Source organism: Castor canadensis, chromosome 3 (assembly GCF_047511655.1).
Source record: "Castor canadensis chromosome 3, mCasCan1.hap1v2, whole genome shotgun sequence".
In the NCBI taxonomy this organism is placed as follows: domain Eukaryota; kingdom Metazoa; phylum Chordata; class Mammalia; order Rodentia; family Castoridae; genus Castor; species Castor canadensis.
The window spans coordinates 48439970-48466458 of record NC_133388.1 but is presented as its reverse complement, the minus strand read 5'-3'; the positions used below and the strand labels follow the sequence as shown (position 1 = coordinate 48466458).

The following is a 26489-nucleotide window of genomic DNA, read 5'->3' as shown; positions in this document are numbered from 1 at the left end:
TGGCTCAGTTGGATACTGTCTCTTAAATACAGTAATATAAATATTAGTATCTTGGTTAAAATGAATTACTGACACTTTTAATACATGTTGCACAGTACATATTAATATAGAAAAATACATGTTATCAGCAGCATAATGTTGACCATGTTCTAATCCATTCCACCTGCTCAAATATTAGTGCGAATAATTATATATTTGTAATGCATCACTGCTGCCTAGCACAAATCTATGCTTTCTGAATAAATGACTTTCCTCTGAGGTTGTTTGCTATTTGGAGTATGATGTGATATACTCCTATTTAAATTGGCTTTGTATGGTGAGGCAGACTGCAACCCAGCCACTTAGAAAATGAGCAACTGTGTTTAATTACTTATCTTTTCCCCTAAAAAATAAATATTTAATCATAGTTTGCTGGTACCTACACCAAGTAATAGTGATAAGATTACAGTGACTAATTTAAAAATATAAATTTTGTTAAGCCCAGGGTTATCAGCTCCAACTCACCATTAAAATTCTAATTCTCTAATGTGTTAGGTTTCTCTCCCATATACACTTAAGAGGTTTCCCCACTAAGTTAGGAAAGAGAAATGATTGATCAATGGGAGGAGTAAAAGGAAAGTTAAATTTTTAAAAGACTTAATATATAATATTGATTATATAAAATGACTTATATTGATTATATAAAATGATTTTTAATATACTACTTTTTGCCCTACATTTTCACTCTAGTATTAGCCATTTAAAAAGTACCAATGTGCCAGCTTGGAGGCAGGAGGATCACGGTCCAAGGAATGCCAAAGCAAAAGTGCAAGATCCTACCTAAGAAACAAACTAAAAAAAAGCAAAAGGACTTGGGGCATGGCTCAAGTGGTAGAATTCTTGTCTGGCAAGCACAACGCCCTGAGTTTAATCACCTGTACTGCCAAAATCAAACAAACTGTCAGTGTACTAAATAGCTAACAGAACCAGCAAGCCTATGAGATGTAGTCTATTTTTGAATGTAGAAATATTGATTTCTTCACATTTTTGAAGGCAGAGTTGTCATTTTCTCCATTTTACAAAATACCTAGATTCTTTCTATTGTAAAAATTACTAAGCAGAAACAGTATCATGATTGTATAAAATAATACTCACTAAGGGGAGCTTTGTGATGATGGACAAACTTCCATTAAAATATTCAATTAACATTTTATAACCACTTAATTTAAAAAACTGAAAAAGTATGACTGATGACACACTGAACACATTAAAAAAATTCAATAGTAATTTGGTTACTGATCCTGTATTCCAACCTCATAATCTAAACCTCACATGATAGCCAAACATTATTCATAAAGAAAATTAGATTAAGCAAAACCAATGAGCCTATCAAACTAAAGAACCTAATGTTGTGTAAGAAAAATAATATACAGAATGTAAGAATGAGACATTATTCTCTAATATGTCAGGTTTCTCTCCCACATGCACTTGAAAAGTTGTCTCCCCACTAAATCTGGAAAGATTTAGGATTTAAATTTGAGCCTTCTACCTGCTGTAGACCTTTATAGGTCTACTTACATTATTGTGTCTTAGGTTTTTTCACCTGTCAAATGAAATAAATGGTACTCAAATACTAAGGTTGCTTTACAATCAAATAAGATAATACACACAAAGTACTTAGCATAGTACATGGGACTGAAGTCCAATAAATGTAGCTAAAATTGTCTTTATGTATTAAAACTTTTAAAAGGCTATTTTTACTGTAACATTATTTAGTTCAGCAATATAGTCTTTTCCAAAGTAAGTAGTGTATTCTATATTTCACATAATATACTAAAGTTTTAGAAAAATAATTTGCAGTGTATTTTTTAGAGTATATCTTCAATTTCTATACATTGCATAAATATTACACATAGCTCATGTGGAACTGAAGAATATTAAAGATTCTCCTTATTTAAATGTTGGTAAACGTTATTAGGCTTCTTTATCTCTACCAAAAATGTTACTATGTGTGCATAAAATTTTATTGATTGGTCATCTTTTCTGAATCAGAAATTTTGTGATGGCTACATACGAAAATACTTTAAAAATCAGAATAGGAAGAATACATATGGCTTCACCCAACACATTTTTTTCTTAGAAAAATACCATCTGTTTAGGCTAAATTGCTAACTTTCGTTATACAGTCAAGCACTTTCTCCTAAAAAAAAAAAAAAACTGAGAAGACCCATGCTATGAAAAATAATGAATATCTTAAATTTTTAAATAAAAAAATTTACAAAATTCTGTATGGATGTCAAAATGTAAAAATAGTGAAATAAAAAAAACAATTGCAGGGAATCTGTTTATTGAACATTAATGTTAACACTTCTAAATTATGAATTTCATCACTGTCCTATCAATGGACATAATAGAAAATATTGCACAGAACTCAAGCATGGAAATAATAATTAACAAAATATCTAAGCAACAAGTATATGCTTTACATTTTAAAAATTAATCCAAACAAAATAATCTGAAGTCTTCTCTGGTTCATAAGTTTTAAAATGTTATCTCATGTTTTATTTGAGATTTTTTTCTTTTTTTCTTTTTTTTACAAATTGACACTGTACAAAGAGTTCAAATGGCCAGTAAAACTACTGCCTTAAAACTGTTGGCTTTAAGTAACAGAGGTATTAATTTTGAATTCACATCAGAGCTTTCTAAAATGGCAATAGTACAGGCATATGTCTTTTTCTAGTATCCAAAACCTGTTCTAACTCACCCTTGGCTAAGGAATAAAAACCTGGAAAGCTTTCTAAAGCTGCCACAATGTCCTCAAATGCTTTGAAAAGTTGGCATAGTTCATTTTCCTTGCTTACCTGGATAACACTGGGCTAAACAAGAAAATTCAGTAACTTAAACAGTAGTTAGCTCTGGACCTGGAAGGTTTGGGAAAGTTGATGACCATTCAGAATCAAGTTCTCAGAAGAAAAGCAGTTTTCCAAAATTAGGCCAAAAAGCCTACATTAAAGAAAAAAGTGCCAAGATTGAATTGAATATTAAAGTTTATCTGGTTACTATATGACTATGAACAATACAATGGAAGCTGAAACACTACATATAATTTAGAATGCATTCTTGCAGAGCAAGTTTTTAGGGTTTATAGAGTAATGGCTCTTAAAAATTGTTACTTGATGTTTAAAAATTTTAAGTGTTTATTATGTCACCATATTAAGCCAATTCAATTAACCATATTCAAGTAGGAATAACTTCAGAAACTCCTTGAAAAAGGACAATAAAAGGATCTACAGATCTGAAATGCAGTCTTTGCAATGCCTGTCTGCAAACTTGGTATACATGTTATCTTTCAACTCCCAATTCCTCTGAAAATAGAAGACCACCTACATATTTAGCCATCCCATCTAATTCAAGTTCAGCATTAAGACAGAAATCTTAAAGGATTGCACTGTTGCTAAACATCATCAATATTTCTCATATGCAACATTTAGACTATACCTCACTCTTTAGTTTCCCTTATAATATTAAAAAATGAATAAATACAGTCCTTTAGTTAAGGTTCTCTACCTTATCTTAAGTGAAATATAAAATAAGGTAGTTTTATTAATTACTTGCTAGAATTGGCTTAAAATCTATTTACCAAGTAAGAAATAATAAATTTTAAGTTTTACCAAGAAAGCAGATGTATTCTGATCCACTCCTAATGTCTACATAAAACATTTCATCATTTTAGTTTATAACATTTTTCTTGGACTAGCACTGCTGTTGTATCTCAGAAAAAATTTCAATCAGCCAACTACAGAAATTATGCTCAATTGTTAACCTTTTGAGAGAGGCAAAAAATTCTTTAGGAAAACACAAAATACTTTGATTAACAATTATCAGTGCTGAAAAGGTCATTAAAAACTGATGAACAATAAATGTGGTTTTTCTGTATTTTACCTATTATTAATGCAAAACAGAATGGTAAAATTTCCAGATGGAATATGTTAAAGAATAAGAACCAGAACACTGGTAAAATCATTTGCCTTTTGACACCAACATTTTCCAGGAGAAAACAGTGACATAAAGTTTTCCAAAATTTGAAATTCATAAATTCAAGTATGAAATTAAAATTCAACAAGAACACAAAAAGCAAAATATAGCCAAGAAGTGTCCAAATTTCAAATAAAATCTCAAGGGTCAGTATGGCTGCTGTTTTCTTCCAAACAGTCATTTTTTTCCATAAAATGTTGGCTTTATCATAAGGAATCTCCTGTGCTTTCTATCAACCGAGGTCTGCTGAAATACAATACATTTCCTTTGTAAATTCAACCTCAGCTGAAGTGTCGAGCAAGGCGGGCAGATCTATAGTCCCCACGAAGTTGTACGAAGGAGTGAAGTATGTTCTTGTCCAGATTAGCAAGTTGTTCTCCTGAGCAGACTTGCTTTAAATTATCTGGGGCAACTACCAGAAGATTGCAAAGTGCATGCAGAGTATCAAACAGATGTAATACCATTGGAATCTAAATTGAAAGGAGAAAAATAACATTGAAACAAAATCATTTTCCATTTTATAATTAGTTTTGCAAATTCGTCTTATAGACTGCCAAGTCAGGACTTACTAGTGTAGGAGGAGTTCAATGCATTAGAATTTTTTTGGAGCCTCTCTAATAATACTCAAAAATTTCAGTCGTTATAAAAACTCTATAATCTTTTGAAAAGATTCATATCTCAATTTTCTCAGTAATTTTTAATTTGGTAGAGTAGAACTAATTATCATTAATATAGCACCTTTCTTAAATAATTTAAACCTTAGGGAAAATTATTTCAGAGAGCTATATATGTGAAGAAAGAGTATTATTTTCAAGTTGTGTGACATGCACAGAATTAGTCAGGGATGTCAATAGATTTGGACTGTGCAACCGAAATATGACCTTGTCTAAAATAAAGCACAAAGAAAAAAGTGTGTTAATATTGAAAATATGAGTACAACAACACTTTTTCAGGTTCAGTGTTAAATCCATCTCATTACAATATCAAAAAAGTTATAAACGTTTTAAAAATCATAAGTCAATGAAGATTTTTAACAGTCTGACTTATGCTCCTTATTATATACACAACATTTATATTTGTGTATACATACCTTGAAGTCTTTGGCACACTTCCTATATTCAGCTACATCACAAATTGCTAACATGCCACCCATACAACTGTAGGAATATTGCTGAAGATGCTCATAAATAAGTCGATGAAAACGTACTCCAAGTTCCATCAAAACTGTATCCACATTTTTCCCATCCATAGAATTCTTAATCTTCTCAACTTGTTTTCTTACATAAGTGCAGACTTTTACACAGGCCTATAAAAGTTTTTCTACATTTATTATATAGGTATCAGCTTAAGTAAGAAGAAAATAGTTTCTCTAAGTACAACAGAAAAACATCTTAGGGCATAGTAAGATACACTGATGAAAATGTTAAAAGTTATTAACAGAACAGATAATTTTATTAGCAAATTAGTATACTCACATTAGTATACTGAATCAAAACATTGTTTTCATCTTCTGGCTTAAAATCTGTTTTCTTTTGTTCAGCGGCCAAGATATGCTTCATTTGTCCAATCATACAATTTAAAGTCCTAGAGAGTAAAGAACACAATATATTTGATCCATTTATCTGATATTTAACTTTATATTATTTATACTAAATTAAATTACTTAATTTCATATCACCATAAAACTATTTTGCTATTGTTAAACTTCATATTTTAGAATATATCAATTCTATGTTTTTTTGGTTTTTGTGGGGCTGGGTTTGAACTCAAGGTTTCACACCTGTAAAGCAGGTGTTCTACCACTTGAGCCACACCTCTAGTCCATTTTGTTCTGGTTATTTTGGAGACAGGGTCTTTGTAAAGTATTTGCCCAAGCCAGCCTTGAAGCACAATCCTCCCAATCTCAGCTTTTCAAGTAGCTAGGATTATAGAGGTGAGCCACTGGTACCAGGCTCAATTCCAAGTCTTGATATCAAAGAGTTCATGGTTTTATTACCTTCCTTTCTTGAAAGATCTTAGAAACCTGTTACTAATTAATTTTCTTCACAACTAAGAATTGCCAAAGGCAAAATTCTATAGAGAAAATTTTTAGGAAGGTGGGAAGATAGAGGGCTTATAGAATGGCTATGACTTAGAAAAGCAGGTGAGAAAACCACTACTCTTATAGTCTAAGGACAATCAGGGAGATGGAAAAGATCCAGCTGAAAATGAGAGCATGAATTTGTAATGGTATCAATAATATCTAAGCTATAGAATATTCTCCAACAATAGGCAATCACCTAGTTTGGGGAATAAAATAAACTGCTTGATCCAGAATTTAGGGTTTATGAGATAGTTGCAGTTGAAGGAAATGGATTTTTGGGTAAACACAAGACAATTCAAGAGCTGGATCAAGTACTTTAAGCACAATAATGAATAAGGTCAAGTCAGGAAAAGGTTAATAGACTGAGAAAAAATAAGAGATTAAAGGGAAGAGGTCCTGCTGAAGTCAGAAAATATGTGGAAAATAAGAAGTTGGGGGGGACTGGTGGAACAGCTCAATACACCTGCCTAGCAATTGTGAGGCCAAGTTCAAACCCCAGTATCACAAGAAAGAAAACAAAAACCCCACAAAACCTTAAATAGCAGCTGGGGATGTAGCCCCGTGTAGTTACATAGCTGTTTGCCTAGCATGTGTAGGGCCCTGGGTATGATCCCCAGCAACATAAAATAAATAAATAAATAAATAAATAAAATTAAAAACTTTAAATAATTTAAAAAAAACCTATCACTTAAGAAGTTAGAAATACAAGAGGATGTATGACTAGCACATTCTGGTTCAAGGTTTTTGTTACCAATAATCAGTAACCAAAAAAACCAATGGTTGGTTTTTGTTACACTAGTTAAGTGTAGATGACCAATAAAGAGAATAACCTAACTTAAAGTTGAAAGAAAAAATGTGAGACAGACACCTAAATCCTCAATAAATATAGGACACTGATATAAAAGACTGAGAGGATGACAGCAACAAGAAAGGAAAGATGTGAGCTTCAAAAGCAAAGGTTTTCTGGCCTAATGGATTGATACTGGATTGAAAATATCAGCAGGGATGCAAAAAACTGAGCTGATACTCAAGGTCACATTAAAGAGAACTTTATAGACCACTGTACTTTTAATACAGTAACTAATGCAAAGACCTTGAGATTAAGGCTTACATGGAAAGATGAAAAAAAGTATTAATAGGGAAATACGTATTTCATATAACTTTGAAAGCTTAACATATATATCTAGTCTTCCCACTGCCCCAAAATTCTTTCAGGTATCCTGAGGCAAGGCAAGAAGAAACAAATTAGTGTGAGGGACTTAGGTTCTAAAAATATATAATTCTTAGATGTAATGTTCATAACATGTGTAATGTATATATATACATTATAATGACATGAAATGTTCTATTTATATGTGATCCCATGTGGTCCTAACTAAAATCAAAAGATTATATACCAACAAACTGTATAACCAGAAGAAATGTATAAACTCCTAGAAACATACAAACTACTAAAACTGACTGATGAGGAAATTAATAATAAGATGGGAGATTAAATTACTACTCAAAAACCTCTCAGCAAAGAAAAGATAGCTTAAATTTTCTTAATTCTAACTGCCAAGTGCTACCAAACATTCATGGAAGAATTAACACCAATTCTTCTCAACTCTTTTCAAAAAATGAAACAGAGGAACACTTGCAAATTTATTTTACAAAGCCATCATTACCGTGATACTGAGGCTAAACAAGAACACTACAAGGAAAGAAAATAAAATGCAAGTATCCCTGGTGGGCTTAGATGTAAACATAATTTAAAAATATCAAGTGAAACTAAAAATGTTAACAATGAACAAGAAAAAAATAATAGAAAGCTGAATTCAACAGCACATAAAAAGGATTATAAAACCATGATCAAGCAGGATCTGTTCCTGAATGCACATTATGATTCATCATATGCAAATCAATAAATATGATACACCAACTTAACAGAATGAAGGATAAAAATCATATGATCATCTGTTCCTGGTAAAAATTCTTAACAAATCAGGTATAGAAGGAATACACCTCAACTTAATACAGGCCATACATGACAAGCCCATGGCTAACACCAATCAACTGTGAAAAGCTTAAAGCCTTTCCTCTAAGATCAGAAACAAGACAAGGATGCCCTGTTTCATCACTTCTTTTCAAAACTGTATTGGAAGTCCCAGCCAGAGCAATTAGACAAGAAACTGAAAAGGCATCTAAGCTGGCAAGGGATGTTCCTGTATAGAAAACTCTAAATACCCTATCAAAAAATTGTTAGAATAAATGAATTCAGAAAAGTTGTAAGATGCAAAATTAATATGCAAAAATCAGTTGCATTTCAATACACTAACAATGAATTATCCAAAAAAGAAATTACAATCACATTTATAACAGAATCAAAAAGAATAAGATGCTTTAGGAATCCGTCAAGGAGATAAATGACTTCTACACTGAAAGCTAGAAAACACTGCTAAAAATAATGAAAGGAAAAGATAAATAAATGAAAACACATCCCATGTTCATGGATAGGAAGAACTAATACTACAATGTTCATACTGTCCAAAGTTAGATACTCAATGTATTCCCTATCAAAATTTTGATGGCATTTTTCACAGAAGTAGAAAAAACAATCTAAAAATTCATATGGAAATACAAAAGATTCTAAATAGTCAAAGCAATCTTGAGCAAGAACAAAACTGGAAGCATCATACTTCCTGACTTCAAAATATAAAGCTATAGTAATTAAAACAGTATGGTATTGGCATGAAAACAGATATACAGACCAATGGAACAGAACCCAAAGCCCAGAAATAAATCTATGCATTTATGATCCACTATTTTTTTGACAAGGGTGCCAAAGACATACAAGAGAAAAAGGACAGGTTTTTCGGTTAAAACAGTGCTGTGAAAATTGGTTGCTCACAAACAGAAGAATAAAATTGAACTGTTATCTTACACCATATACACAAAACCAACTCAAAATGGTTTAAAGATTTGAACATTAGTTTTTAATATATAAAACTACTACAAGATATCATAGAGAAAAGCTTCTTGACATAGGTCCTATCAATGTTTTTTTGGATATGACTCCAGAAGCACCAGCAACAAAAGCAAAGATACACAACCAAGAGTGCATCAAACTAAAAAGTTTCTGCTTAGTAAAGGAAATAACAGGTGAAGAGAAAACTTACAGAATAGGAGAAAACACATACAAAGCATACATCTTCCAAGTGGTCAGTGGGAAGACAATAAGCTACATGAAATAAGCTAGACACAGAAAGACAAATACTACATGATCTCATTCACATGTGGAATCTGAAAGAGTCAGGCTCATAAAAGCACAGGGTAGAATGATGGTTGGCAAGGGCCAGGGAGGCGGTGGAAGGAGGAATACAGAGTTAGTTAATGGGTACAAAATTTCAGTTATGCACATGAATAAGTTCTGAAGATCTAATGTACAGCATGGGGACTACGATTAAGAATACTGTATTAATACAAATTTGTTGAGGGAGTAGATCTTATGTGTTCTCACCACAAGAAAACAAATGGTAGCTATGTTTGGTGATGGAAACGTTTAACTTTATAGTGGTAATCATTTCACAAAGTATATATCAAAACATCAAGTTGTATACTTTAAATATACACAACTTTTATTTTTCAAGTTTACCTCAATAAAACTGGAAAAACAAAACAAAGGGAGATACCAGTTTTTAGAGTTATTTTAAACCTATTCTTCTGAATAATTAACTGTATAACCTCCTTATTTTTTTCAGGTTTGGTCTTCTGTTTTTTTTTTCTTCTCCCTTATCACATACTGTGGGGCAGTTCTCAATTTTAGCGTGCTGATCAACTTGGAGGTTAATTATAAGTAATTTCTTATTACTAATAAAGCAAAAATTATTTATACTTCCATAAACTAGATTCAAGGTTATCTTCTAAACAGTACTGTCAAAAAATTGCCTTTAAATATGCTTTCTTAAATAGAAAAGAAAGTGCAATTATAACAAATAAAACAACAGTACTGTGGGCTTTAGAGTGAAGTGTTCTAAGTCTACCACCATTAACTGTTTGATCTTCAGCAAATTAATTTCTTTAAATCTCCATTTCCTCATCTGTAAAATGGAAACAGCAATTCCTATCTAACGCACGAAGTAATGCAGGTAAACGTCCTTGCATTGTGCCTGGTACCTAGCAAATACTTGATAACTGGTAACTACGATGATCATCAATAGTTACAAGACCACCACCATCTCACCACCATTGCTTTATACTATGAGCAGGACATTATCTTCAATAAATATTACTGAAGATTTTGAATTCACTTAACAGAAGTTACTTTAGAGAATTAGTATTTTTATTTAAAACATTTCACATATAAATCTGAAAAGACTAAATTAAAACATAATCCTTTATGTGACACACCATTTTTAGGGAGTTTGTAGCTTGTGAATGTATAGTGTGGAGGAGAGAGGTTTACAAAAAAAGATTTCTATCATCTAAACATACTTTCAAAGATAAAACTTGGAGATTCAATTAAAAAAAATTCTAATAAGGATGTTATCAATAAGTAACAGTAACATCGATTATAGCAAGATGGTGAAAGTTTTATTCTCTAAAAACTATTTTCATGATGCTATGATAGTGTTTCTACAATTTAAAATAATGCAACAGAAAAAAACAGTAACTTACCGATCAATGCCAGTATCCAATTTCATCTCCATTTGTTCAATTATTTCTTTTTTCTTCTGAAGGCATTCAGACAACTTAGGAGAAGAGCTATTGTATATTTAAAGGGAAAAATCACATTAATAGCCTAATTTGTAAAAGCTTTGTATGCATATTATATGTTTATAAATACACACAAACACATGTTACTTTAATTGGCTTATAGAAATACAAAGTAATTTATATAAATATGCCCAATTTATTCACACTAGGAACAATTAGCCCATTAAAAGGAAAGGAAAAAGGAAGATTTTAGCAGGGAGGGCAGTACAGAGGATTGAACCCAGGGTCTTGTACATGCTAAGCAGGCACTCTACCTCGTGAGCTATACCCAAAGACCCTTGGTTTTTATTTTGTTTTGAGATAGGGTCTAACTTTCCCTGGGCTAGCCTAGAACTAGTGATCCTCCTGCCTCCACCTTTCCAGTAAACTGGGATTACAGGTGTGTACATCATACATAGCTGAAAGAAAAAGATTTAAATTTGTTATTCTGATCTCTGAGGAGACACCCATTAAGAATATAAACATGTGGTTTTGAAATTTTGAACTATTACTTTTCTTTATAACTAAATATCTGGTACTATTATACCAGAAAAGTCATAAGGTATTTACTCTAAATAGTAAATCATACTAATAAAAATGTGGAAGGTTAACAGTCAATACAGTTATAGTTAGCTTTCCTACATTAAAAAAAGAAACTCAAAACCTGGCAATCAGATTTGCCTTCTGAATGCTACCAAAATGTCCCAAATACCCAAAATATTAAGGAATAAGTAACCTTAAGAACTGTGTGAATTCTCTACTACATTGCTTAACAGCTCTTTAAAAAGCAGAATAAGAAGTAAATTTCCTAAACCAGGCATGGTGGCACATGCCTATAATTTCAGCACTTGAGAGGTGGAAGCAGGAGTATACCTTTGAAATTGTTTCTGGACTAATCTTGGCATAATGATGTTGACAATAAACTGTCAGATTTTATCTTTTATATGACTGTTTTTCCTCAACAGTAGTGCTAAAGGAGTAATTCTGTAAAGTATGTTCACATATACACTACCTTAATTCTCACACGCTTTCGAAATTCATATAAATTGATATGAAAATATAAATCAACTCTAATGCCTCATCAAAATATCCTATTAGTCTCTTAAAAATTTTTGTATGCTTTATATTCTAGTAAGTAACTTGGCTCTGTTGGATCTTTTGAAGGATGTAAATTTGCTGAGATGCATTAAGCTAGAGGGTCTCTTTCACATCAGATTTCAATATTACATTTATGAGTTAAGTTTTTCAAATACACCAAAATTAATAGCACAATAGGAAGAGAAAACAGGAATGCAAGAAAGAAAAAGGACTTTTTATTTCACATCACCTGTCCTGTTTGTTGTTTTCATATCATGTATTATTTTTAAATTTTAAGAAAAATAATATTCATTGACTATCAATGAAAGATGATGTGACTAACCTTATTAGTGGCATAAGGTGATCATTAAACTGCTTGTCAAAAAGATGAAAAATAGTATTGGCCTGTTGCACAACATCCAAAAAATAGAGATTTGCATTTCTAGAATCTGAAGAAGGAATTCCTAAAATTGGAAAGCAAAGACAAATGAAAATCAACCTTGAAGAAATTCATCTTAGGCAAAAGAAAAAGAATGTGGTTTTACATATACCACATGAAGAAAAGTAACTGCTATTTCAATAAATCAGCAATGAATTTGCAGAGAAGAAAACAAAGCTTGTTAATAGCTTAATAAAATGCATCCAAAATTATTTTTATGCCCAAATTTTCACATCTTCATGATTTGTTTAGATAAACCAAAAAATTAATCAATTAACAAACCATCCTGGCTTCTACCCTCTCCTTCCCTTTCTTACTCTCTAGTGCCCAAAGATTTACATGTGCCATGAATACACTCTGATCATTTTTCTTACAACCAGGTTATCTCTAACAACAGTTAAAATAGTTTTCTTACTGGTTTTCTAGTTCAGATCTCTTTATCTTCTGTTCTATATATTGTGTTATAGTAATGTGCCTAACTTATGCATTCCACTCACCATGTTCTCTACTTTTTTCTCCAAAATACTCAAAATCTTACTAAGAGTAAATTCCTGACAATTCTGTATGGTAATCAAGAATTCCCCATTCTGACACCAGAAAGTCAGTTGACCTCTCTGGATTTCTTTTTTGTAAAGAATAACAGATGAACTCAAAAGTCCCTTTCAGATCTAGATGTTTAAGCTTCTAGTCAAAATTAAAAGATACAAGACCAAGAAAAATATCCAGGGCTAATAATATATAATCTTAGTACCTAGAATTCTTTATAGGGTGATTTTTTTTCAGTTTTAAAAATGGAAAACAAAGGTGTTTTAAGACAAAATCAATTTGTAAGAAAATTAAAGGCTCTTGGGGCTAAGGTGCACATGGCTCAAGTGGTAGAGCACCGGCCTAGCAAGAAAATTAAAGGCTCCAACACAAACTTACAAGAGAAAAAAAAACAATACATACGTAGAAAATAGTAATCCTTTTTATCATAAGAAATAAAAATTAAGACAACATTGATATATGTTTTAAAGCACTGAATTATTAGTTTTGAAGGGATGTCTATACACTAATGTACAGATAAACTAGTTACACACAGAGGACAGTAGCAGTATAAATTGTAGGAAAAAAACCTTTCAGAAAAAAAGTTTACATCAAAATGAAAAAATAAAGAATTGTGCATAAAAATTTTAAAATGTGTACAGAAAACACTTTGATTTGGTATTTTCACTTTGGGGATTTTTTTTTCCCAAAGAAAATTCAAAATAAGGAATATTTAACCTCTACCATGTTAAGTGCAGCATTACTTATAACTAAAGCCCTGAAAAGATGCAAGGTATCTAGCCACAGGGAATGGATGCCTTGTATGTGCTTGACAGAATTTATACAATCTTAGAAATAACAGCAGTGAGTACTAACTAGCTGCATGGAAAACACTTACAAATATAAGGACTCTTTCCATCCTATATAGAAAACTTCCTAAGGCATTCTAGGTAGAGAATATTGCCATTAAAACAGAGATGGTAGGTTTCCATACTAGCTAAACAATAGATCCTTCAGACCAAAAGACTCAAATTTACATTTATGTTTTTATTCATGAGTTTTTGGTAGTAGGGTTTAAACTCAGGGCCTCATGCTTGCTAGGCAGGCACTCTACCACTGGAGCCACTCTGTCAGTCATTTTTTTGTGTTAGGTATTTCTGAGATAAGAGTCTCATGAACTATTTTCCCAGGCTGGCTTTGAACTGCAGTCCTCCTGATCACTGTCTCCCAAGTGGCTAGGAATACAGAGCCACTGGCACCTGCCTTCATGATCTTTCTTAATCATCACATCTTTGAAGAACTGTGTTATTATTCCACTACAAATTACCACATTAAGTCATTTACAAATGGCAAAAGTTAAATTCTTGATGTCAAGTGTCTACTGTAATTAAGTTAAAAATACTTATCTTGTTGCTTATGAGAACAACAATGTGAAAAATGGATAAGCCAGTTAAACCAAAGTAACTGATTTATGGCTAATTTTGGTTCATGATCAGAAACTTCACAGAATGATGTTTTACATAGCCAATAAAGATTTTTCCAAGCATCCATGTGCTTTCTACATACTAGAATATAACACTGAATAAAACAAATTAAGATTCCTACCCATAAGCGCTTACATGGTGTTGTCTCTATGTAGAATACTCCAAATAATTGGTTTATCATTTCATTCAGCTCTGTGATTCTATGTCTTCTCAGTGGGATTCTCTGACTGCCCTTTAAAAAAAAGCTTTTTGCTCATGAATCATCCCCCTTATCTCCCATTACTATTCTTTGTCCCTTATCTAGTTTTATTTTTCTTTACTGTATTTCCTAATCATTCCTTTCTACAAAAATGTAAATTCCATGGGTTCAGGAATAGGCATGTAATAAATATACATTAAATAAATGAATTCTGGTGAATGGAGGTAGACATTAAGAAATTGAAAACTTCACTGTTATAAATTTTATTTAAAGAAGTTATCTCAATAAGATCATGAGTAACTGGACTGAACAGGAGCACTACTTCAACTAGGATGATCAGCAAGGCCTCTCTAAGAAGGTGACATCTTAGTTGAGATCTGAAGGTTAAAAAGTCAACTGTGAGATGAGATAAGGGAAAAGGTTTGGCAGGAGGGGAAATACCAAGTACAAAGAGCCTAAGTCAGGAAAAGAATGGAGACCTGACTGAGTAGGGCAATGTGTAGAAGTGCAGTGTGAGATGAAGATGAATACATAAAAAGCAGATCAAAAATCATGCTGTTATTATTTTCCCTCTGAGGGAAATAAACCACTAAAGGGTCTTAAACAAGAAAATGATAATAAAACTGGCTACTACCTGAAGTTAATAACTTGGAAAGGCAAGAATGGGCACAGGGGAACCAGTTATGACATGAGAGTGTTTAAAGTAGGGTGGCATCAGTAGAGACAGAGAAAAATAAATAAACTTGAGTTATATTTGCAAGTACACTGACAAGGTTTGCTGATGAACTGGCCATCAGTGTTGGTGAAAGGAAGAATTAAGGCAACACCTGGGCTTGGGACTTCAGCAACTGGTAAAGAGAAGTGTCTTTTAAAGACATAGGGAAAGGAACAAGTTTTAGAGGAAGATAGTAGGTTTCATTTTTGGTATGTTAAATTTGAGATAGATACTGAACAGGTGACAAGGTCAAGTGGGCAACTAGATTAATGAGAATGGAACTCAGGGAAGAAGTCATAATGACACAAATTTTAATATACACCTATTCCTTTCCAGACTCTGCAATACACTATAATGACTTACGTAAATTATTATCTTACTTTACTGCATGTAAACAATGAAAGAACCATGCCTTCGTATGGCTTTCAGCATCTGGCAAATCCTTGCATTTTTGAAACTCAAAACTCATTGCATTAAACAGAACTTAAAATAGAGATGATTATATATAAAATGATATCATACATAGTTTAACCAAGCAGGGTCATAGAGATTTAACAGAAAGTGTGATATAAGTATACTTACCAGCTAGTCCTGTTTCCAAAGCATAATCAATATGCTCAATACATAAAAATTCCACAAGAATGGTAAAAATTCTAAAGGCATTCCTTGGTAAATCAGAAGGATCAGAAAGCTTTAAAAACAAAAACCAAACAATATCACTCCTCAAGTCTACCTTTTAAAAAAGCCAACTTTTTTTAAAAAGCAATCAATTTTTTATAAAACATAGTATTTCAGGTATCAAAATAACTTACACTCCACCTCCCCTTGCCCACACACAATTACAATGCCCCATGTTGGTCTATAACTGTCCTAATTAGAGCAATGTTTTTCAAACTTAGATTGCAATCCATTAGTGTGATCCAGCTATATCTTCAGGAAACACATCACACACACATGCACATATCTATACATATACACACATATGATGTGTATACTTTGCTACAATGTAAAGTGAATTTCTTATGGTGTGTTGTAGTCAAGAGTCTTCAGAGCCACTAACTGAACAAGGCTATTCCAGTAAAACATTTTCTAAAAAAAAAAAAAAAAAAAGGATTTTTATTTTATTGTGGAGTCAAGATGAGACACCAATTATAGATATAGTATAAAATATAAAATATGGTAAGCTCGAATCCTAACTTCACCATTTCCTAGTTCAGGAACCCTTTAAGATATTCCTTAACTTCACCGATCCTCAATTTATTTGTAAGGTGGTATAACATTAACAGTACTTACTGTCTAGTCTTAAGGTTAGAATGATATGAAAAATGGAAAGTATAACAGAATTTGACACATCTTAAGCTCATGATTTTCATTTTGATGCTACTGCTGCTGATAAACTATTTAGTAAGAGAATTCTAAGTAGTTACACTGAGAAAATTAAATCCTTCTTAAAATGTTAGAAAATCACTCTTGCCTTCTTTTAGCTGCTTTCTACATTATAAATTGATTTCTGCCTTTCTCAAATCTATTTGTAGTCTCCATTCATGTTCTTCTCAGAGTAATGCTTATTACAGGCTGAAATCCCTTATCTAAAATGCTTGGGACTAGAACTCTTTGGGATTTTTAATTTTTTCAGATTTTGGAATATTTACATATATGTAATGAGATGACTTGGGTTGGGATTCAAGTCTAAAGAAAAAATTCATTTATGTTTCATATATACCTTTTACTTATAGTGCAAAGGCAACTTTATACAATTTTTTTTTTTTTTTAGTGTGCCTGCATTTTGACTATGACCCATCCTACAGGGCAAGTGTGGAGTTTTCAACTGTTGGATCACATTGGTAATCAAAAAAGTTTTGGATTTTGTAGCACAAAAGATTCTGGATTTTCAGGTTAGGGATGCTCAACCCTAATGTAATAACATAGCCCTAACATATAAAATTGGGAGTTTAAGAGACATTCTATAACCCACTTAAAATCCCCACTGATTACAAATACTGATTTGGTATTAGATCTGAATAACTACCTTAACCTTACCCCCATGTTCACTCTCTTCCTCGTCCATCATGAGCAATAAGGACTAAATTCAATTTCTCATCCTCGTCCTGTTTACATAAAAAAAATCTATGCATAATAGATGAATCAAACAGAAAACTGGTGAAGACACAGAAGACTTGAACAATACAATCTATGGGACTCGACAGTTGTAGAATATTCCATCCAACAACAGGACACACATTCTTCCCAAGTACAAAAAAAAAATTTACTGAGATGGACCATATTCTGGGTTTTTAAGACATCTCAATAAATTTAAAAAGGATTCACATAATACACAATATGTCTTCTGACCACAATGGAATGAAGTGTGAAATCAGTAACAGAAAGACATTCCCAAATACTTGGCAACTAATCAACATACTACTAAATCACCTTTGCACCAAAAAAAATCAGAGAAATCATAAATAAATGCTAAAAATAAGTTACAATATCCCCAAATTATTAGAATACAGCTAAAGCAGCACAGAGAGGGAAATTTATAACTAAATGCCTACATTGGGAAAGGTTTCAAATCAATAATCTCAGCTTCCACCTCAAAAAACTAGAAAACAAAGGGCAAATGACACCCAACTAAGCTGAAGAAAATAATAAAGAGTAGAAATCAATGAAATACAAAATGGAAAAATAGAAAAAAAATGAGTGGCTCTTGGGGAAAAAAGCAATAAGCTAATTTACTTCTAGAAAGATTCATCAGGAAAATAATGAAATAAATTACTGATATCAGAAATGAGAAGGTGACATTACTATAATTCCCACAAATTCTAAAAGGAAAGTAAGAAAATAGCATGAATGACTTTATTCCAATAAATTCAACAACTTTTGTGAAATATAAAATTCTTTACAGACACAAACTACCTAAGCTAACTTAAACTAAGTAAATTACCTGAATAGCTCTTTATATGGTAAATAGTTGAATCTGTGGTTAAAACTGCTCAAAAGGGGGCTGGAGGCATGGCTCAAGTGGCAGAGCGCCTACCTAGCAAGCACAAAACCTTAAGTTCAAACCCCAGCATCACCAAAAAAAACAAAAACAACAACCAAAAAATTCCTCACAAAGGAAACTGCAGGACCCAAATGAGTTCATTAGTGAATTATACCAAATGTTTAAGAAAGAATACCAGTTTAACAGAAACTTTTCCAGAAAAATGAAAACAGACAGGGGAGATAAAAATACTTCCCACTCAGCCTATGAGACCCACATTACTGATACCAAAGCAAGACAAAAAAAAACCCAAAAACATAATAAACAAAGAAAACATAAGCCAATATCTCTTATGAATACTGATATAAAAATGATTTAAAATTTTTCACAAACCCAATAGGATAATAGCCAACTGATGACCAGCTGGGGCTTATCAAAGGAATACAAGGCTAACATTAAAAAAAAAAAATCAATCAATATGATTCGTCATATAAATAGAATAAAAAGAAAACGTTTGCCAAGATCCAACACCTAATTTTTTTCAACACCTAATCTTTATAAAGATAATTTAAGAAGCTAGAATAAAAGAATTTCTTCAATATGAAAGAAGAGTGTTTATGAAAACCTATAGTTAGCAGCACATTTAATGAGAGGCTAACTGCTTTACTCTAAAGACCAGAAATAATAGAAGTTATTTACACATCCTGTTTTCATTCATCACTGAACTCAAGGTCTGGCAAGGACAATAAGGCAAAAGAGCAAAATAAAAGGCATCTATATTGAAAAAAATAAGTAAAACTGTCATTCTAGACAGACAACATGATAGTCTATAGAAAATATGGTGCAATCTACCAAAAAAATGCTATTAGAATTAAAAAGTAAGTTTAGTTAGGCTGCAGGGTACTTAAGATGAACAAATAAAAATCCACTGCATTCCTTTATACTAACAACTAAAACTATAAATTAAATATAAATTTAAAAACTACCTTTTACATATTAACATAAAAAAATCCATCCTTCCTAAACAGAACTATACATTCAATGTCACCCCAATCAAAATTTTGGACTTTTTTCCCTAGAAACTGACGAGTGCTATGAGACTTATATAAAATATAAAATGAATAATGTAGAAATGTTAAGAGGACTCACACTACCTGTTTCAAGACCCACTATAAAGTTACAACAATTAAAATGGCATAAATATTGGCATAAAGACAAATGGACAAAACCAGAAGCAGACCACAAATAAGTGGTCAGACGATTTTTGACAAAGGTTCAAAAGCATTTCAGAAAGAATAGTCTTTTCAATAAATGATGGTGAAACAATGGGAGACTTAATTGTAAAAACAATGAACTTCAATCCATTTATTATAATATATGCAAGTTAACTAAGAACTGATAACAGACGTAAATATAAAATCTCAAATCATAAAATCACTAGAAGAGAATCCAGAAGGTAATCTGTGATCTTCATTTAAAGATTTACATACAATATAGAAAATGTTATCCATAAAATTGATAAATTGCAATTCACCAAAATTAAGACCTTCCATCTTTTGGAATATTTGTTAAAAAAAAATTAGACAAAGCACTCAAGACTGAACAGAAATTGCAAATCACAACTTCTAAACAAACTGTAACCAGAATACAAAACTCTCAAAAAAAATTTAAAGACAACCTGATTTTAAAATGCCTGAGAGGTGACCAAGCACTTTACTAAAGAATATATGCGGATGTCAAATACACACACGAAAAGATGCTCAACATTAAAGCATCGTATTTTTAGGAAAACGAAAGCTAACACCAGAAGGTATCACTACATACTATTATTAGTTTGGCAGTTTTCTAAAAAGAAATTCTATGATTATGCCATACCACTACTAAGTATATTTGAGATTTATTCATGTTGGTACATGTAATTCTAGTTTACTCACTTAAATTGTAGTAGCTTTGAGACTACGAACAATGCTAGTTTTTCAATTTCTCCTTTTTATTGAGTTTACTTCTAATTTTTTGTTTGTCACAACAAACAATGCTGTTAAAATAACAGACTTATCACACCCACATATGAGGTTTTCTAAGGAACTGACAAATTACTCTTCAAAGTAACTAACAATTTTTACTCTCACTGTCAGTGTGTGAGAACTCCTATTGTCCCCTTCTGTTAACCAACATATGGTATTGGGTTTTGTCACACTTAATTTATGCCAACCTAATGAAAATTAGATGCTTATTTTAAGTTTTATTTCCTTTTATAATATTGAATATCATATTGATAATTCACACTTAGGGTAAATTGGTTATGTGTAGTCTTTGATTTATATGTGTAAGTTACACTGATACACTGACCTTTAATATAAATTCATAGGTTATATATATCTATAAATAAAATATTAAGACTTTCTCAATGCTTTTTTTATCATAAAAATTTTTTATTAGGATATATTCTTTATGGGGGGGATTCATAGTGATAGTTCCAATTAGGCTTATATTGTACACTGGTTAGATTGCTCCCACCAACTCTTCCCCTCAGTCCCCTCCCCAACCCACTTAAAGCAGCTGCAAGAAGTTTCACTGTTTTATTTCATGTGACTATATGAAGTCCATCAACCATAAACCCTCACCTTCATCTTCTTCATTTGCCCTGACTCTCTTAACTCTTAATCCCATTACTCGAGAGCTACGTCTCTGTTTCTTCATCTGTAAAACAGGAACAATATCTTCACAGGATTTTAATGATTAGATAACATAAAAGGCTAGTGCCTGGAACACCACATGAAATCCAGTAGCAGGCACTGTCCCCAGGCCAGTGCCTGTGGATGGAGCCTCTGGACATGCCTCAAAGCCAGGCAAAACCTACAACCTTACCAAGATAGACATGCTCAGACCCACAGCACCATCAGCTGCGACTTGAGCCTTACGTGAGCCCCCAGAACCATGCTGGTCCCTGTGGCCATGAGCTTCAGGTGCAGCCCAGTGTAGCATCAGCCTTGAGAGCCAAGGGACTGTTTGGACTATGCTCTCCCTCAAGGAACACAGTGTGGGAAAAAGTCCATTGACTAGAGAGTAAGACAGGGAAGTAAGCACAGGATTTTGCCTTGGAACTTAGCCCTGAACCTACAATGGTGAAAACTCAATACCAGGCAGAACCCAACAGCCTCTGTCTTCAAGCCAGTGCCCATAGATGAAACTAACACCAAGTTAAAACTGCAGCCCGAGCAGGACAGACTTATATTCTAGCCTGCATCACCTCCAGTCAGCTGCAGAGGTCTCAGGCCACAAATAGACCACAGCAGTAGGTAGGTCACAGTAGTGTGGGCCTTTGTCCTGCCTTTGTGCTACACTTGCCTTGGTGGGTCACATGCAGCCTTGCAGTATCTATGACATGTACAGCTATCCTATCCTTCTCTAACCTTAGGCAACACAACACAGAATCATTCTTTGTTTAGAGGAAGAAGAAGGTGGTGGATACAAGTCATTACTTTGGAGCCAAAAGTCAGATCTTCTACTGGTAAGGCTCAGTGCTCGGCAAAATCTTGCAGTGTCTGACCACAGGCCAATAACTGAAGGTGTAGTATGTGGACTCACCCTGGCACTAGGTAGCAACTTGTAGGAATACCTAATGTCTTTGTAGTGTTTTGATATCAGGGTAGTGCTGGTCTTAGGATGAGTTGGAAAATTCAGGTTTATGGCAAAGTTGGACTTGAGGCACCCTCTAGTGCTAAAATAGTTACAACAAACTAACCATAGACTCTTGGAAAAATCTAGACTTAGAGTGCCATCTAGTGCTGAAATAGTGGCAGTGACCATTCTCTTGGTGAAAACAATAAACAGCCTGTTTAGATTATTCTGGAAGGGTAAGTACAAACAAAGCCAGGTTATCAAGACTGGAATAAATACCTAAACCTCCAATGCCAACAAGCATTAAGAATTTTCAGGGAACCACAACCTCACCAAAGAACACAATATGGCACCAAAAACCATCCCAAGGTGACCAATATATATGATCTCTCAGACAGAAATCTCAAACTAGATTTTTAAGGTGGTGTGTAATCCTAGTTATGCGGGAGGTGAAAAATGGGAGGACTGCAGTTGGATTGGAGGCTAGCTTGACAAAAAGTGAGACCCCCCACCCCATCTTAACAAATAAGCTGGGAATGGGGGTTTATAACTGTAATTCCAGCTACATGGGAGGCAGAGGTAGGAGGATCACAGTCTGAGATTGGCCCCAGCAAAAAGCATAAGACCATACAGAAAAATGACTAAAAGCAAAACAGAGTGGGGTCAAGTGGTAGAGTACCTGCCTAGCAAGTGTGAGGTCCTGAGTTCAAAGCCTAGTAATACACATACACACACAGAGAAAATACTTTATAAAGAAATGCAGAGAATCTCAAGAAAATTCACATGAACAGTTCCATAATTTACCAAAGAAACTTAACAGACAGAAATAATTTTTAAAAAATCAAACAAATCCTGGAGCTAAAAGTTCAATAAACAGAATAAAAACTATGACAGGAGGCATCAATAGCAGAGTCAATCAAAATAAAGAATCAATGAGCTTGGAAGATTCCAAGATGGCGGCTAGAGGGAGGAAGCAGAAAGCGACCCTCCTATAGTGAAATCTTGGAGAGACGCTGGAGACACACTTTACAGGCATAATCACCGAGAAAAGGCATAACTTTGGCCCCTCCACACCTCCAGCCGGCGCAGAGAATCTCCACTTCACGTTAAACGGAGAACAGAGGAGGCCCCCGGGCCGCCAGGGGCCGGCGCCCATACGGCCTGGGAAGACGCGGACCAGGTGAGCTTCGCGGTACCGCGGTTCCCCCACAGACAAGCCTGGGCCAGAGCAGCATAGCCCCCTGGACAGACTGACCTCCACCCGGGAAAAAAAGAGAAACTGAGTACTAAGCAATAAGAACAGTTAAGACTCGCTGGAAAGAGGGTGGGGCGCCCTGAGCGCTGAAGATTGGGGGAAGGGAAGCCTTCCCGGGACTGGAAATAAACGAGCCGGGCGGGCCGGAGAGCCTCTGGCGGGAGCGGGGCGCGCGCCCAGAAACCAGGAGCAGGGACGCTTGTGAGAGGAGGGAAGACCCACTTCCCACGTGACCTGTAAATAAACACGCAGGCCTGACAACGCGGGGCAGTGGCACCTTTCCCAGTGCTTGCAAAGGGGAAAGCCTGTAACAGAGGCCGCTGCACAGGAGAACTCTGAGCAAACAAAGCCTGTGGGACCAGGTGAGTGCTAGCTCACCCCAGAGATCTGCATAAATAACGCCGCCAGCTACAGGCTGAGAGCAGCAGGCAGGCAGGCCACAGTTGCAGATACCACCCTCAGAACTGCCTCCAGACGCTTTTTTTTCTTTTTCTCCCTACCTTTGATGAGAGAACAACCGAATTACACCTGCAAGCCGAAAAACTTACTGAAACTGTATTGCATTTGAACTGGGGACACTTGGTGGGGCTTTTTTTTTTTTTTTTATCTTCTGTGTGTGTGTGAGTGTAGTTTTGTTCTACTTTATGCATCCCCTTTGATGAGACAACTACAGAACAACATCTGAGGCACCAACTCCAGGACTGGAGATTGAGACGGACATCCAAATTATTAAGACTGAAATTGCATTGCATATAAACTTGGAAGTTTTTTGGTTTTTTGTTTTTTTTTTTTTTTAATTTTCTATTTTCCATTTTATTTTAATTCATTTTTATAAATAGATATTACTTTCATATACTTATTTTTAATTTTTTTTATCTTTGATTTTCAATCCTCTCTCTATCACTCTATTGTCTGTTCAGTTTACTGTCGATTAGTACACTAACACTACCTGTTTATACCTTTGAAACTCTCTTGTCTGATACCTTGTTCTGCTTTCTCCCTCTTGTCTGTATATTTGTTTTCCCCTTTTCTTTAACTTCTTGCTTTCCATCTCAGCTCACTCTTCCATTCCCAATATTACCATTGTTATTATTACAAGCTAGAAAATACTTAATTACACACAGTACAGGGACAGTAACAACACCAAGGACAAAGACAGGAAGACAGAAAAAACAAGGAAACCAGTTTCCCCACAGCAAAAAATTAGTACAGGAACCAGAGGGGAATGAAGAGAACAGAAACTCAGAGCCAGACTCCAACAAAATGAAGATAAACTATGCCAAAGGACCCAATGAAGCCTACAAGAATAATTTAAAAGAAGACATACTACAAGTACTCAATGAGAATTTTATAGAGATGATACTGGATAGGGTCAACCAAAATGTACAGGAGACACTCAAGAAATTCCAAGACAATAAAAATAGAGAATTTGAAAAAGCAAAAGAAGAAATAAAGGAAACCATAGAAGCACTGTATAAACACCAAAGTGAAAGAGAGAACACAATAAATAAATGGATAAATGAACTCAGGACAAAAATAGACAACAATAAAGAAGAAAACAGCCAGGATATGGAAAACCTCAGAAAAAAGAACGAAACAGAACTGCAAAACAAAACGGAAGGCCAATCCAGCAGAATAGAACAAACAGAAGACAGAATCTCAGAACTTGAAGATGAAATGGTAATTAAAGGAAAAACTGAAGAACTATTAATTAAACAACTCAAGACCTGTGAAAAGAAAATGCAAGAACTCACCGACTCCATCAAAAGACCAAACTTGAGAATCATGGGCATCGAAGAAGGAGAAGAGGTGCAAGCGAAGGGAATGCGTAATATATTCAACAAAATAATAACGGAAAATTTCCCAAATCTAGAGAAAGATATTCCCATACAAATCAAGAGGCCTCCAGGACACCAAACAGACCAGATCAAAATAGAACTACTCCACGACATATCATCATTAAAACAACAAGTTCAGAAACTAAGGAAAGAATATTGAAGGCTGCAAGAGAGAAAAAACAAGTAACATACAAAGGTAAACCCATCAAAATCACAGCAGACTTCTCAACAGAAACATTAAAAGCAAGAAGAGCGTGGGGTGAGATCTTCTGGGCACTGAATGAAAATAACTTCAACCCCAGGATACTCTACCCAGCAAAGCTATCATTCAAAATAGATGGAGCAATAAAAGTCTTCCATGATAAGCAGAAACTAAAACAATATGTGACCACAAAGCCACCATTACAAAAGATTCTGCAAGGGATCCTGCACACAGAAAGTGACACCCAACTTAACCATGAAAAGGCAGGCAGCACCAAACCACAGGATAAGAAAAAGCAAGACAGTAGAGAGTAACATCAAGTTAGGTACACACAATCAAACCTTCAAACAACTAAGATAACTAAATGGCAGGAATCACCACATACCTATCAGTACTAACACTTAATGTTAATGGACTTAATTCACCCATCAAAAGACACCGTTTGACAAAATGGATTAAAAAAGAAGATCCAACAATTTGTTGCTTACAGGAGACTCATCTCACCGACAGAAATAAGCATATGCTTAGGATGAAAGGCTGGAAGAAGATTTACCAAGCCAATGGCCCCCGAAAACAAGCAGGAGTAGCAATACTTATCTCTGACAAAGTAGACTTCAAACCTACATTGATCAAACGAGATAAAGAAGGACATTCCATACTAATAAAAGGGGAAATAGACCAAAAGGAAATAATAATCATCAATCTGTACGCACCCAATGTCAATGCACCCAATTTCATCAAACATACCCTGAAAGACCTAAAAGCATATATAAACGCCAACACAGTGGTTGTGGGAGACTTTAACACTCCATTATCATCAATAGATAGGTCATCCAAACAAAAACTCAATAAAGAAATCCAAGATCTAAAATATGCAATAGATCAAGTGGACCTAGTAGATGTCTACAGAACATTTCATCCAACCTCTACACAATATACATTCTTCTCAGCAGCCCATGGAACCTTCTCCAAAATAGATCATATCCTAGGGCACAAAGCAAGTCTCAGCAAATATAAGAAAATAGAAATAATACCATGCATACTATCTGACCACAATGCAGTAAAAGTAGAACTCAACAACAAAAGTAAAGACAAAAAACATGCAAACAGCTGGAAACTAAATAACTCATTACTTAATGAAGAATGGATCATCGATGCAATAAAAGAGGAAATTAAAATGTTCCTGGAAGTCAATGAAAATGAAAACACAACCTACCGGAACCTATGGGACACAGCTAAGGCAGTCTTGAGAGGAAAGTTTATAGCCATGAGTGCATATATTAAAAAGATTGAAAGATCCCAAATCAATGACCTAATGAT

The 26489-nt window shown here is 34.0% G+C and overlaps 1 protein-coding gene across 1 annotated transcript in view; it reads right to left on the bottom strand.

Moving 5' to 3' along the window:
* Nucleotides 1–2309: 2309 nt before the first annotated feature.
* Exoc5 (exocyst complex component 5) overlaps nucleotides 2310–26489 on the bottom strand; it is a 64713-nt gene continuing 40533 nt past the window's right edge. The window contains exons 13-18 of the mRNA XM_020183186.2: nucleotides 15853–15961; nucleotides 12252–12372; nucleotides 10754–10840; nucleotides 5490–5598; nucleotides 5105–5320; nucleotides 2310–4484 (exon numbers count right to left, since the gene is read on the bottom strand). Of these exons, the coding sequence (XP_020038775.1) occupies nucleotides 4296–4484; nucleotides 5105–5320; nucleotides 5490–5598; nucleotides 10754–10840; nucleotides 12252–12372; nucleotides 15853–15961 (831 nt within the window). The 3' untranslated portion in view covers nucleotides 2310–4295. The remainder of the gene's footprint in view (nucleotides 4485–5104; nucleotides 5321–5489; nucleotides 5599–10753; nucleotides 10841–12251; nucleotides 12373–15852; nucleotides 15962–26489) is intronic.